The 15981-nt window shown below is 41.7% G+C and overlaps 1 protein-coding gene across 1 annotated transcript in view; it reads right to left on the reverse strand.

The window, feature by feature from the left end:
- Positions 1-15497, reverse strand: part of DDX10 (DEAD-box helicase 10) — a 287618-nt gene extending 272121 nt beyond the window's left edge. Inside the window, exons 1-6 of the mRNA XM_060017996.1 lie at positions 15233-15497; positions 6989-7049; positions 4646-4776; positions 3440-3598; positions 2265-2385; positions 754-943 (exon numbers count right to left, since the gene is read on the reverse strand). Of these exons, the coding sequence (XP_059873979.1) occupies positions 754-943; positions 2265-2385; positions 3440-3598; positions 4646-4776; positions 6989-7049; positions 15233-15418 (848 nt within the window). The 5' untranslated portion in view covers positions 15419-15497. The remainder of the gene's footprint in view (positions 1-753; positions 944-2264; positions 2386-3439; positions 3599-4645; positions 4777-6988; positions 7050-15232) is intronic.
- Between the last annotated feature and the right edge of the window lie 484 nt (positions 15498-15981).

Here is a 15981-nt window from a genome sequence, read left to right on the forward strand (position 1 = left end):
CATGTATGTGCGTATGATTCATACTAAACATATATACACTTCCAGCAGTCATAATATCAAAATACACTTTAAAACATATTTCCCCCAACCCATTTATACCTCTCTCTCTCTCTCTCTCTCTCTCTCTCTCTCACACACACACGCACACACCTTTTACTGTCACATAGACACACACACCTTACTTTCCAGTTTTAGTGAGACCAACACAAAACATTGCTGCAATGTTTTAAACAGAAAGGTATTTTGCTAAATATTAATGCAGTTGATAAAATGTGTTCCATAGCACATTAGTCCCGCATAATACAGCTAAAAAGAATGATTCTGTACCAAAATAATTTCAGTAAATGCAGAAAGCTTTATTCATCTCCCACTGCTTTGAAGAATCACAATGTCCAAGAAAATATTAAAGTTCTGAGAAGTCTCGAAGAACACTGCTTTACCTTAACTCAACATTTGCTATTTATCTATCTAGGTATGCATTTCCCCACCTCACCCCTATTTTATGGGGGAATTTGTTCCCCACACCACATTTTGGAAAATATTGCATTAGAGTAGTCACACATTTAAAGGTGCATAGAGAATTTAAATAATTTTTACCAATATACTTTCTATGCTTTGCATATTTAATCAACAATATAAAATAATGTTTTCTTTCCTAGAAAAGTAGTATTAATTTGAAATGTCAAATTCTTAATCTAAAAAGAGAGAACACTGATTGTGATTGAATCAAATATGGTTTCAAATAGTACATACCTGTATTTTGCTTTTTCATGAACCCAAACATACTCAGGGTTTTTCAAACTCAAGCGTGCAAGGTCCTTTACAGATTTGGTTTGTGTAGCTGAGAAAAGCAAAGTCTGACGTTTCTTGGGAAGGTTTTCAATAATAGCATTCATGGTATCAGCAAAGCCCATATCCAAGATTCTATCTGCTTCATCAAGAACTAAAAAGAGAGATGCAAGTTGAACAACAATATTTAAGATACACGTTAGGCTAAATGTAATATGGTATTCTGCACTGGATTCTAGAACAGAAAAAGGACATTCGTGGAAAAACTGGTAAAATCGAAAAAAAGTCTGTATATTAAATAAATATGCCAATGTTAATCACTTAATTTTGGCAAAGGTACCAAAGTTATATAAGATGTTACACTGGGGGAAAATGAGGGACGGAAGGATATAGAGGAACGTTCTGAACTATCACTGCAACTTTTCTATAAATCTAGAATTATTCCGAAGTTGATTTTAAAAAATACACATTAGGTAACATCATAAGTAGATGTACCTTAAAAGATAACTCTTAGCAGTGTCAAATACTGAGGTGTCTAATTTCATACAGAAAAGAGGGCTTATCTCTTTCTATTTTGATTTAAAAATGGTCTCAGTGAAAACAGTAATTCAAAAAGTTACATGAAGCAGAAACTAACACACCATTGTAAAGCAATTATACTCCAATAAAGATGTTAAAAAAAAAAAAGTTACACGTACCACAATGTTCACTGCAGCACTACTGACAATAGCCAGGACATGGAAGCAACCTAAATGCCCATCAACAAATGAATGGATAAAGATGTGGCACATATATACAATGGAATATTACTCATCCATAAAAAGGAATGAAATTGAGTTATTTGTAATGCGGTAGATGGACCTAGAGTCTGTCATACAGAGTGAAGTAAGTCAGAAAAAGAAAAACAAATACCGTATGCTAACGCACACATACGGAATCTTAAAAAACAGTACTGATGAACCTAGTGGCAGGGCAAGAATAAGGGTGGAAATGTAGAGAACGAACTTGAGGACACAGGGCAGGGGAAGGGGAAACTGGGACAAAGTGAGAGAGTAGCATTGAAAATATATACACTACCAAATGTAAAATGGATGCCTAGTGGGAAACTGCTGCATAGCACAGGGAGATCAGCTTGATGCTTTGTGACGACCTAGAGGGGTGGGATAGGGAGGGTGGGAGGGAGGCTCAAGAGACAGGGGATATGGGGATATATGTATACATGTAGCTGATTCACTTTGTTATACAGCAGAAACTAACACAACATTATAAAGCAATTATACTCCAATAAAGATATTAAAAAAAAAAAGTCTGAGTTGTACTCTCTGGATTTAGAACCATATGCCAAAAAATTGCTTCAAGTTATTCTCATATTTTTAGTCACAATATTTATTCAATAAAATATTTCTATCATTAAAATTTATGAGCACTCACTCCTAAGCCTGAGATTTTTTTCATTAGAGATATATTAGACTCACCTAACATCTGGAGATTGGTAGCATGAAAACATATCGTTTCATCCATGTGTTGAAGAAGCCGACCCGGTGTGCAAACAAGTATATTTATGTTATTGATCCTCTCAGCTTCGTGTTTCAGATCCTGAAAACAGTTGTTTCTTTTGATTACACAGACCCATCACTGAGCAGCCTGTGTAGCAAAACTATACAAGCCATCTGCATGTGGCATTTCATCATAGCAATGTAAATACTCTAGAAGTAAATGTAATTTCTCCCTTCTATTTTTATAGCACATCCAAATTTCTGGGCTAAAAAAAAGTCCTTAGTGAAGACCTAAGGAGTTCAGAGCTCCTCTAGATTCTTAATCCTATCTGGGATTTTGAAGCCAAGAAAAATATATGACTGCTCCAAGTCTTTATTTCCTCCTGTGTCTGCCAGAACCCACTTAAAAACTAGAATTATACCCATTCTTTTAAGTCAGAACCCAGGGGCACTGAACAGGCTCTCTGACACCACTCACTGCACTTCATGGACTGAAAACAAGAGCTGACTTCTCCACATTCTAGAATATCTCTCCTCGAAAGAAGAGCCACAGAATGTTAGTTGTTAGAGCTGGGTGATAGGTACATGAGTATGTGAGGGCTTGTGATACTCTTCCTTTTTTGTGCATATTTCCATATAAATTCAAGAATTCCTCACAATCTAGAAGAGACTCTAGCCAAGACAAGTAGTCCAGGTAAACCAGAAGAAAGAGAAGTGGAGCAGCAGGCTTTACTATAACCTAAAACAAACACTCCTCAAAACTACCTTCTACCTTCCTTTCTTCTGCTGCTGACCCAGCAATGTTCTGAATTATTCAACCTCCTAGATACTTTATTGAAAGGAACTAGTCTACATACTGAAATGTACCTTTTCCAATGAATATTAACAAATAGATTTACAGGCTAATTAGAATTAATTAGTCTCAGAGAATCTGATCAATCCAGATACCCTGACAAAACAGACTTTCTGGACCTGCAAAACTGACAAACATATTCTGGATGATAGTGACCACACCAGGATGCTGCCACCTCCTGTCTAAGGGGCCAGCCTCTGTTTAGATGATATCTCTACCTCTTCCCAGTCAACTGCCACAGTGCTCCAACATAAATAAGTTATAGAAGGAAAGAAAGAAGGACAAGGACAAAAAGACAAACCTTTCCGCCAATGATGAGGCCAGCTGAAAAGTCATGATTCTTCCCTACTTTTCGGAGAACCTCAAAGGTCTGATAGGCCAGTTCTCTTGTAGGTGATATAATCAGAGCCCCCAGCCCATCTGCTGAGGTCCACTGCAGACGATACAAGCCTTCCAGCACCTCAAAAAAGAACAAATTCACGTTCAATAAGTCCTTTAGAGAGGCAACTTTTTGACTCCTGAGTCAATCTTGCCCCCCCAAATCACAGGCACCTTCCAAGCAGAAAGTATACCTGTCATGAGTCTTAATCAGAAAGAAGAAACTGTTTGCTTTGTTTTTTCTTTTTCTTCTATGCACCAGAAGCATCCTCCCCCAATCATAGAGGAAAAGAAGCCCCATGGCAGTGCAGATGCTACCAGAGACATGCCATGAGATGACAATCAGTGAAAGGTCTGTATAGCCCACAGTCCATTAAAACAGATTTCAGAAAAATATTTGTCACCATTTTCTGAACAGAAACCACATTAAAATAAACTCTGTGTAACTGCCGTAGTTATACAGTGACTGAATTTTCTAGTTGTAGAAAGATGTTGTTATAGAAAATAGAATTTAAGAGAAAAATGTTTTTTTAACACTTGGAACAAAAAATCAAATGTGATTTTTCTGAGCTGATTATTTAGCAGGAATTAAAAATTACGAGACCAACTGCATAACAGATATAAGTGAATTCCTAAGAGGCTCTATTGTTCTACTGCTATAAAAGATAGATATCAATGTCCTGGAAAATTCTCAATGAATGACCCAATTTCCTTAAAGTGAGCAATTTTAGCTTTATCCTAAACAGGTGGCAAGTATAAATGCGATTGGCAGGTTTGCAAGGGTGAGTACAGAAACAGCCTTCCCTGCCATGCCACCGGGCTCATTGCAGAAAGCCCGCCACCCTGGAACCTGCCACCCCCACATCCTTCAGGAATTCAGGCTTGTCGGCACACGATAATTCATTCATTCAGTAAGTTATTGAGTGCCCATCATGTGCAAGGTGCTGTGCTAGGACATGGGGGATACAGTAGAGAACAAGACAGATGTGGCACCAGTCTGATAAAGCTTGCATTCTAGCCAGGGAAACCCAACATGAAACAACTCTTCACATAGTTATTTCTATCTAGGCACAGAATGTTTTAAAATCATATAACAAAGGATCTGACCCAACATGAAAAAACTACTTACTGGAACAAGGAAAGCCAAAGTCTTGCCAGATCCAGTTTTGGCAGCTCCAAGGACATCTTTACCTCGCAATGCCAACCCAATGGTCTGCTTCTGTATCTCAGTTACCAAACGGTACTGCGCTTCTTGCAAACCTGCCAGTATGGACAGGAAGAAAATGACACTTTAGAGCATCCCTGTAGAACAGTACTATGGGCTGAATTGGGCACCCCCTCAATCGCAGAATTCATATGTTGAACCCCTAACCCCCAGTACTTAGAATGTGACTGTATTCAGACACAGGTGATTAAAGAGGTGATTAAGTTAAAATGAGTCCATTAGGGTGGGCCCAAATCCAATCTGACTGATGTCTTTATAAGGGAAAATTCGGACGCAAAAACCACTAGGGTGTGAGTACACAGAGGGACAACTACTTTGAGAGGCAGCAGAGGGCAACCATCTGTAAGCCAAGGAGAGAGGCCTGGAGCATATCCTTCCATCATGGCCCTCAGAGGAAACCACCCCTGCCAGCACCTTGATCTTAGACTTCTGACCTCCAGAACAATGAGAAAATAAATTTCTGTTGTTTAAGCCACCTAGTCTGTGTTATTTTGTTCTGGTGGCACTAGCAAATCAATACAAAAGGTGACACATTTTTGTTTATTCTCTTGCTTATTTTAAACATTTTAATTATTCAGAGGCCCTGGCACCTTGGTTTTTTACTACTGTTTTTTAACCAGTCCAGAAAGACTGAGAATGACAAATTGGTAAAGCTTAAATAAATTAATATTGTTTCTTGTTATAGGTTTTCATGATATCAAAATAAGAGTTTTTTTAATTTTATTTTTTTATATAGCATGATTTTTTTTGTTTTAGTTTTTGTTTTGCAGTACACGGGCCTCTCACTGTTGTGGCCTCTCCCGTTGTGGAGCACAGGCTCCGGACACGCAGGCTCAGCGGCCATGGTTCACGGGCCCAGCCACTCCACGGCACGTGGGATCCTCCTGGACCAGGGCACGAACCTGTGTCCCCTGCATCCGCAGGCGGACCCTCAACCACTGCACCACCAGAGAAGCCCGCATGTTCTTATTAGTTATCTATGTGATACATATTAGTGTATATATGTCAATCCCAATCTCCCAATTCATCCCACCACCACCACCCCCCGCTTTCCCCCGCTTGGTGTCCATACGTTTGTTCTCTACATCTGTGTCTCTATTTCTGCCTTGCAAACTGGTTCGTCTGTACCATTTTTCTAGGTTCCACATATATGTGTTAATATATGATATTTGTTTTTCTCTTTCTGACTTACTTCACTCTGTATGACAGTCTCTAGGTCCATCCACGTCTCTATCAATGACCCACTTTCTTTCCTTTTTATGGCTGAGTAATATACCATTGTATATATGAACCATACCTTTATCCGTTCGTCTGTCAATGGGCATTCAGGTTGTTTCCATGACCTGGCTATTGTAAATAGTGCTGCAATGAATACTGGGGTGCATGTGTCCCTTTTTTGTTGTTGTTGTTGCGGTAAGTGGGCCTCTCACTGTTGTGGCCTCTCCCGTTACAGAGCACAGGCTCCGGACACGCAGGCTCAGCGGCCATGGCTCACGGGCCTAGCCGCTCCACGGCATGTGGGATCTTCCTGGACCGGGGCACGAACCCGTGTCCCCTGCATCGGCAGGCAGACTCTCAACCACTGCGCCACCAGGGAAGCCCCTGCATGTGTCTTTTTGAATTATGGTTTTCTCTGGGTATGTGCCCAGTAGTGGTACTGCTAGGTCATATGGTAATTCCATTTTTAGTTTTTTAGAGAACCTCCATACTGTTCTCTATAGTGGCTGTATCAATTTACATTCCACCAACAGTGAAAGAGGGTTCCCTTTTCTCCACACCCTCTCACAATTGTTGTTTGTAGATTTTCTGATGATGCCCATTCTAACCGGTGTGAAGTGATACCTCACTGTAGTTTTGATTTGCACTTCTCTAATAATTAGTGATGTTGAGCAGCTTTTCATGTGCCCCTTGGCCATCTGTATGTCTTCTTTGGAGAAATGTCTATTTAGGTTTTCTGCCCATATTTTGACTGGGTTGTTTGTTTTTTTAATATTGAGCTGCCTGAGCTGTTTATATATTTTGGAGATTAATCCTTTGTCCGTTGATTCATTTTCAGATATTTTCTCCCATTCTGAGGGTTGTCTTTTCGTCTTGTTTATAGTTTCCTTTGCTGTGCAAAAGCTTTTAAATTTCATTAAGTCCAACAAAATAAGACTTTTTTCAGGTTAAACTTTCTCTAAACATTTTTCCATTTAAAAAAAGCATCAAGAAATCCAACAATATGTCCCAAGATCACCATGAACCTACCTTTCAGTGTTTTTTTGGACAAGGGGAAATCTGAAAATCTTGTAATTTCATTTACATTTATCTGAAAAGTAAAAGGGGACTATGTGAGATAAGGCAAAATAACATACTGCATAATTCATTTATTTTACAACAAAACTAATTTTTGTCTACATTGTGCTGCCTAGCGCATCCTTGGTACTGCGGTATTGAATTCAATCATCACTTCTAAATAAAAACTATCATTCCTTCTGAAAAGAAATATGCCTTGAAGAAGCTATCATCAAAAATATAACTCTGGGGCTTCCCTGGTGGCGCAGTGGTTGAGAGTCCGCCTGCCGATGCAGGGGACGTGGGTTCATGCCCCGGTCCAGGAAGATCCCACATGCCGCGGAGCGGCTGGGCCCGTGAGCCATGGCCACTGAGCCTGCGCGTCCGGAGCCTGTGCTCCGCAACAGGAGAGGCCACAGCAGTGAGAGGCCCGCGTACCGCAAAAAAAAAAAAAAAAAAAAAAAAAAAAAAAATATAACTCTGTAACCATTTCAACTGGTTAAAAAAAAAAACTTCATTCACTCAACACACACACACACACACACACACACACACACACACACACACACACCTACCTTCAATATCTTCGAACACCTCTAAAATGTTAACAATACAATAAGTCATCATCACATCAATTTTAGGAAGAAAATTTCCCTTCATCCCATCCTTCAAAGAATATCAGTCTAGGAAGTCAAGGGCAAAATGACTATAAACCACAGACCACGATGAGAAAACTTCTCTTTACACACTTTGGAGACTAACTTGAAGTTAGGTGCAGAAATATATCTTGCTAGCACAAACCTTTCAAACGCAACCTGACAACTACTCGTTTGGGGGTATACTGGAGGAGGGGTATTATTTAACAATAACCAGGGAAAGTGTCTCTGTCATGAGCTGAAGTCACAAAAAGTAACATTTTGCCCTTTAACTTTACATTACCTAAATGTTCATCACGGATGTTCTTCATTAGCATAAACCCAATTTTCTGAATTTCATTTCGGATGCTCAGGAGAATTATTTTATCATAGATGCTGAAAGTAGGAACTACTCAGATCTGGGAATGTGCTGCCAAATTATTCATGATTCACAAAAGGGGAAAGCTGCATTTGTAAGGTTCATTTATTAAAATTACACTCCAGGCAGTAAAGGGATGACAGCTTGGATTTCATTTCAGTCTATAGATTCTTAATGTAGTCCAGACAGGGTTATTCTCTGGCCTCAAATGATGAAAACATAATTATTAAAACATTGCCTTAATCCCTACAACTCATTCCAGATAACACTGGAGAGGAGGCAGAATCAGTGTACGAACAGTAGAAGGAGAAAATTTTATTCAAATAATATCCTGTCCTATCAAGGAACCTAAATTAGGAGGTAAGTAATCTCCCAAACCAGACAATAAAATCAGATGCGGTCCACCCTGCACTTGTGGTATTATCAGCTAAAAATCTGTTTTCACAGCAAGTAGAATGCTTACAGGAGCTAGACGGGCAACACACTCTTTAATCCCCATCATAGATACAGCCCACAGGCAAAGTGGGCTACTCAGACAAAGGACTGCATATCTTTCTAAAGTCTATCAACCTCCTAAAGGGAAAGTCTGGAAGAAACAAACTATTCCAGTACTCTACCAACCATTACAACATAAAACTGCACACTATACGCTTAGAAAGAGGTCACCAAAGAAACAAAAAGGACATTTTTTTACTCCACTGATTTCTAGAACAAGGGTCAGCAGACTATGGCCCACAAGCCCAATCTTTTCTTCCCTGTTTTTGTAAATACAGTTTTACTGGAGCACAACTACAACCATTCATTTACATACTGTCTATGTAGTTGTGCCAGAGACCATATGGCCCACAAAACTTATATTCACTATCTTAATATTCACAACTACAACCATTCATTTACATACTGTCTATGTAGTTGTGCCAGAGACCATCTGGTCCACAAAACTTAATATTCACTATCTTAATATTCACAGAAAAATTCTGCCAACCATGTTCTAGAAGACTGTCAATTATAGTCCAAGGAACACTAGGAAGCCACAGCAGAAGATGGCTATGGTTCCTACAAAAAAAATAAAACTCTCTTTCCCCTTCCCTTCATCCTTTTCTTTTCTTAGAAAAAAAATCACTCTTAGAAAAATCATAACATCTCTATCAATCAAAACCTCTAAAAATCTGTATCATCATTCTTCTGAAATCAAAGAACAGATCTTTCAGTGACGGTACTTATTAAGAACATCCCAGCATTGGTGGAAAAGTTAGAGGGGGCAGAGGAAAGGAGAACAGGGTGGATGTTACTTAACCACTCTCTTATACTTCTTCCAACTGTCTTTTTTTCACAAATGTGAATGATGCTTTTACATCCCGAAGCAGGGAGGAAAAAGTATTTAAAACTTCCTAAAATGCTCCACCTATTGCAATCAAGAGAAGAAAAGCAATCTACTTCAAATTACACCAGACCAAATTCTGATTAAGGAAAAACCAAAATCAGATTAGAAAGCAGAGTTCCTATATAGCATAGCTGATTACAATAAAAAATCTAAATGAATCCTAGGTGAGGAGAGCTTGAGTCATTCAGCAAGTGAAAACCATTACTAAACAACTAGTTCAACATTTCTCCATAAGCTTCAATCCCCAGCTCTCCATCAGCCCCTCTAGAACACACACCCTACACAGTGGCCTTAGAAATAAGCCACCCAGAGTTCCCACTTCGGGAAGAGAGCTGACTGATAAATGCCAGCTGTCACCGCTCTAGAGCCACCACTGAAAAAGCCATGCCTGCCTGGCCTGCACCCAGTCAATGACCAAGCACAGCAGCAGTACCCATTCCCGCAGGACAGGGGATTCCTCTATGCGCAACTTTGGTTTGAGGACATCCTGTCAGCTTTCTGAAAACAGTGTTGCAGCCTACGCGCCTCCTACCCCCTCCTCCTGTCCTCTTTCCTTTCCCTCCCTATTCCTGTTCCCTCTCCTTTACCTTTACAGACACTTTCCCCCAATAAATTCCAATTCACTTAACCCCATCTTGGCATCTGCCTCTCAGAGGACCCAAGATCTAGACTATACCAACAGTCTAGCCTCCAGACCCTTTACAGTTTGGATATATTCTCTAATTGTCCCCTGAAACTCACCATTGCCTCTAGATAAAGCTTTTAAAGACAGCCTCTATATAAGTTTCCTACTGTTGCTGTAACAAATTACCAAGAACAGTGGCTTAAACCAATATAAATTTATTACTTACAATTCTGGAAGTCAGAAGTCCAAAACCAGTCTTACTCAACTAAAATCAAGGAGTTGGCAGGGCTGCATTCTTTTGGGTAACTTTAGGAGAGAATCCATTTCCTTGCTTTTTCCAGCTTCTAGAGGCTGCCCACATTCCTTGGCTTATGGCCCCCTCCCATCTTCAAAGCCAGCCAGCATGGACAGTCAAGTCTCTCACTTCACAGTGCTCTGACACTGACTCTTCTGCCTCCCTCCTCCACACTTAAGGGCCCTTGGATGATTACACTGGGTCCACTTGGATAATCCAGATCAACCAACATATTTTAAAGTCAGCTGATTAGCAACCTGAATTACCCCTTGCCATGTAACTTATTCACAGGTCTGAGGATTAGGATGCTGACGTCTTTAGGAGGTCATTATTCTACCTACTACAGCCTCCAAAGCCATTCAGTCTACTTTCAATCCTCTTCTTCAACCTCATCTGAAGCCAATTTTGGAACACATATCACACACACTCCAAGGAGTATGTCCCCCTCAAAGAACACCATGTATTTTCACATCTTTTTGTATCTCCTCTTGTTGCTCCCTCCACCTACAATGTCCTTGCCAATCTTTTCCACCTGGAGAACACATCATTCAAGAACTGGCTCCACTCATGGCTACCACAAACTGCTGTACAGTTCATGTCCTACCCAAAGGCATCTGGTAAGGCTGAGGTGTGGGAGCTGAAATCCAGCCCACTTTCAGCGCCACCAGCCAGGCCTGAGGCTGCAACCACCAGGAAGAAGGGTAGCGTGCCCAGTGGAAAAACCTTTCTCTAAGTCATCTGGCCAGAAAGGGCTCTGCACAGAATAACTCAACCTTTTTCCCCAATTACACCATCCTCTAACTCCAGAGCACTGCACATATTTACTAGCATTACATCTGTCAAAATGTATCAACCCCATCCCACCTCCCTTGAGATACAGACAGGTATTTTTTTTCCACCGATTTTTACCTAAGCCTCAACAACAACCTGTCAAAATGTTCCAAAATGTCTCTGAATCAAATTGTTCAGTATTTCACCAGTGAGGCTACTGAGAACCACCTGTGTACTGTCCACTGTAATAAAACTTCTATGCACAAATTCTACCATCTGAGAGCCATATGGTAGGGTCTGCCCCTTTTTACATACAATCTTCTCTGGTTGTATTCTAGTATTGCTAGCCATGGCAACTGATTCCATACTGCATTTATTTCTTAAGAAAATATTTCTAAAACTTAAAAAAAAAAAACAGAACAATACTTAGCAGGAAAAAAAATGTTCCTTCAACTTAGTGAAAAGATTGGGATTTAAACATTTGTGCAACACAGTAAAGCATGGTGGTCTGGAGCCCTGGCATCAGACCTATACCCGCTGGATTAGAACTTTTCCCCTTACTATCAATAGCATTTTCACTTCCTGTTTAATGTAGTGCAAATTATTTAGCCTTGCTGTGTCTTAAAGTTTCCTCACTTATATAATGGGGACTATCTCATAGGGTTGTTTGTTGTGAGAATATGGCAAATCAACATGTATAAAAGCTTGATAAATGTTAATAATTATTATTAAAACAAGAGACCAAAAAGAACGGACCCACGTTACCGAGCAGAATAAAGCCACCTGGAAAAGGTCAGTGGGCACCAAACATCTAAACACTAAAGGTCTTCTCAAGGACAAGCACTGTGGGACCCATCTTTGGGGAGAGCAAAGCAGGTATATCATCAATGACCTAGTGGTAGAGTTGACAAAGAAGTTAAAGCCAGTCATCACAGCCTGCTGATGACTGCTATAATAAAGGCATATACAAAATGCTACGGACACACAGCAGCCCTAACCCTACCTGGGGAGGTCAGGAAGAGAAGCTGGAGGTAAATCTTGGAGGATGAGTAGGTGTCCCTAGGGTTGGGGAAATGGGACTGCTCACTGCAAGCAGTGGAAACATCAAGTACCAGGACAAGAAGCATCAAGGAGCATGGCCAATTCACAAAAGTGCAGGTTGTTCTTTCATGTGTGCCTACCACATACCACTTGGTTTATATACATCACCTCATTTTAGCCTTACAACACTCTGGGTGGTTAATAATCTCTGTTGAATAAAGAAACTGAGACACAGGGACATAAAGAAATTTGGCGAGTCAACACCTGAACTGAGTGAGATTTAAACCAGGTCTGCCTGACCACAAATAACTTACTCTTTCACTGGACTAGAACACGCTGACACATTGAAGTGTTTGACCACTTTTCTGAAAATAACTGTGAGCCAAGGAAGGGTTTTAATCAGGAGTAAAACAATTGGATCTCATCCTGGAAATAAACATTCTAGCAAATATGGAAGACAGATTAGAAGGCAGTAAGGCCTAAGGGACAAATCCCACCACCTGTTTTAGTAACTGAAGTTTTGCTATGCCCATTTAAGTATTTCCATGGCAAGCTTTTGTGTTACAATGGCAGAGTTGAGTAGTTCCACCCTTACAACCTGCAAAGCTAAAACCATTTACTGTCCTGTCCTTTACAGGAAAAGTCTGCTGACCCATGTTACAAGCAATAGCTACTGTAGTAACCCAGGCAAGAGATGATGGAGCCTGAACTAAGGCATAGCACTGGCGATGGAGAAGCATTTGAGAAATTTAAGAAGCAGAGTTAATCACCACTGTGACTAACTGAATGTAAGAGTGGTAAGACAGAGGCCTCTAGGATTACTCCTAGGTTTCTAGCTCATCAGTCTGCTTAAGTGGTGGGGCTAGGATGGGGTAGCTTAAATAATGGTCCCCAAATATGCCCATATCCTAATCTCCGGAACTGTGGATATTATCTTACATGACGAAAGAGACTTTGCACAGTAACTAACGATCTTGAGATGGGGAGATTATCCTCAATTATTTGAGTAAACCCTAAATGTGATCAAAAGTACCCTTACAAAAAAAGGATACAGGTAGATTTGACATAGAACAGGAGAAGGCAGTGTGTCCATGGAGGCAGAGACTGGAGTAATGCAGCCACAGGCCAATGAATACGTCCACCAGAAGCTAGAAGCAGCAAGAAACAGAATTTCCCCTAGAGCCTCTAGAGGGAGTGTGTCCCCACTGACACCTTGATTTCAGCCCAGTGAAATTGATTTCAGACTTCTGGCTTCCAGAACTGTAAGAGAACAAATTCCTGTTGTTTTTAGACAACAAATTTGTGGTAATTTGCCATGGTGGCAATACAGAAATAATACACAGGATTGTGAATTTAGAAGACAAAGATAATGAACTCAGTTTTAGATCTGCAGCATTTAAGGTATCCTATGACACAAATAAAGACATCCAGCACAGTCAGAAAAAAAAAAAAAGGATATGAACTCAGAAGAGCTCTGGGTAGAATGCAAGAAGGAAGAGTCACAAGAATAAACCTTGGGATTACACAAGATAAGAGGACAGAGTGAGAAGAAGCAAGGGATGAGGCTCTCCTCCTGAAGTAATTCCAGTCAGATGAAGAAGGGCCCAAAATGCAATCTGACAGTAATTTACCTTACAGTGGCTTCTTGAGGTGCTGTGTATACAGCAGCAGTAATAATGTAACAGGTTATATATGGAATATTTATGCGTCAGGCATTGTGCAGAATACTTTACATGCATTCTTACTAACTGCCCATAACTTATAAGGTAGATATTATTATGCCTTTTAAAGACAAGAGAAGCAAAGTAACTTGCCCAAAGTCACTCATCGGGCAACCAAAAGCCAGAATCAAATCATCATCTAAACTTAAAAGCCCAAAACAAACTCTAAGCTCCATCTAACCTTACTTTTGATCTAATAGTTGTTTAAAGAAAAGCTATACCAGCATGACACATGATGACTTTAATTCCAGATATATTCCATATGTTAAATCCCCGATTACACTGCACTAGAAGGGGGCAATCACTGAAAGGCTACGTGAGGTGGGTGAAGACCAACAGACGTGGAATTTAGGAGGAAGGAAAAGAAGGGGTAGTGGCAGCCCCAAGAAGCGTGAGCTGGGAAGAGATCTAGAAGTCAAAATGATAACTACAGGGGCTTCCCTGGTGGCGCAGTGGTTGAGAGTCCGCCTGCCGATGCAGGGGACACGGGTTCGTGCCCCGGTCCGGGAAGATCCCACATGCCGCGGAGCGGCTAGGCCCGTGAGCCATGGCCGCTGAGCCTGCGCGGCCGGGGCCTGTGCTCCGCAATGGGAGAGGCCTCAACAGTGAGAGGCCCGCATAACGCAAAAAACTGAAAAAAAAGAAAAAAGAAAATGATAACTACAGGATAACTACTACATTCATCTGGGAACATCAGCTACATTGTGGGATGGCAGGTACCAGAAACAGACCATGAGTCCAGCTTTTCTATAGCAATTATTGGATGGGGACATGAAACAAGTAGAAAAAATAAGCATAGGAAGGATGGTGATGAGAGATGCAAGACTAGCATAACGATTAAAAGCAAAGGCTTTGGAATCAGAAAGACATGAGTCTAGGTTCCAGACAAGTTTCTTACCCTCTTGGAGCCTCAATGTTCTCATCTGTAAAATGGAAATAAGACCCAATGCCTCAGATCAAGTCAAATAATTAATGGGAAGCACATGGTGAGTGGCTTAAAATGTGTCATTATTTACCATTACTGTTGTTAGTATTATTTTTATGAATATTTCTAATACCTATTATAGCAATTAATCTCCCTATGCTTAAGTACCACTGCATTTCCATCATTTTATCAAGACAAGTGTGGTGAGCAGAAGAGCGGCCTGGACGGTCAGGAGGCCTGGGTTGTGGCACCCAGCAGCCCACCTGTGGCCTCAACAGGGCCCCGGGTGGCACCTCTCACCCCACTCTTCTCCGGAACTAACGGCTTGCTCCCCAGGCAGGGTACCAGTGACAGGTCGGCCCCCTCGTCTGTGCAGCCCAGCGCGGCAGGGACATGTAGCCCCGTAGCCGGCCCGCGCCCCCTCCCCGGCGCCGGCCTCACCTTCTCAAAGTTCTGCATGAGGCGGCTGATAACCTCGCGCTCGACCTGCCACTCGGGCTTCTTCAGCTGCTTCCTCAACTGTTTTTTTTGGCTCTGCTTGTGGCTGTGTTTCTTCTTCCAACGATTGAAGCTCCGCACCGGGTCAGGCCGAGCTCCTGGACCCTGAGAGGCGGAAGTTTTACCCATCGCGGCGGTGGCGACAGCGCACACGGTGCCCAAACACGAGATCAGGCCAGGAGGACGTACGGCACTAAGACGACGAGGAACCAGCGTGGGGAAAGAGGACGACTACGCATACGCGAAACCACAAGCCCGCCCCCGGGCTTTCGAAACGTGGGCATGCGCGGTGTTCACAGCTAGAAAAAAGTGGGCGGTGATTGGCGACTCGGAATCCACAGAGCGGAGCGGAGCAGGCTCGGGGGAAACGGAAACCGGGCAATCTGAGGAAGAGGGCGGGGCTGAGTGGTTCCTAAAGCACGCCGGCGCTTTAAATACACGCATGCGTGCTGATTGCTGTTACTATGGTGAGGTCGTACAACTTAATACTTAAAGGCCGTAACTTTGCTCTGGGTTTTCCTTCGCGAACCGGGCGCTACCACCACTGCGCGCCCCTCCACCCCCCGCCACACACACACACACATACACACACACACACACACAGACACACACCGCCCCACCCCCCCGCCACACACACATATACACACACCCATCTGTGAATTATAATTGTGATCCTCGTTTTGCATGTTTCA

This window comes from Delphinus delphis, chromosome 8 (genome assembly GCF_949987515.2).
Source record: "Delphinus delphis chromosome 8, mDelDel1.2, whole genome shotgun sequence".
Taxonomy (NCBI): Eukaryota; Metazoa; Chordata; class Mammalia; order Artiodactyla; family Delphinidae; genus Delphinus; species Delphinus delphis.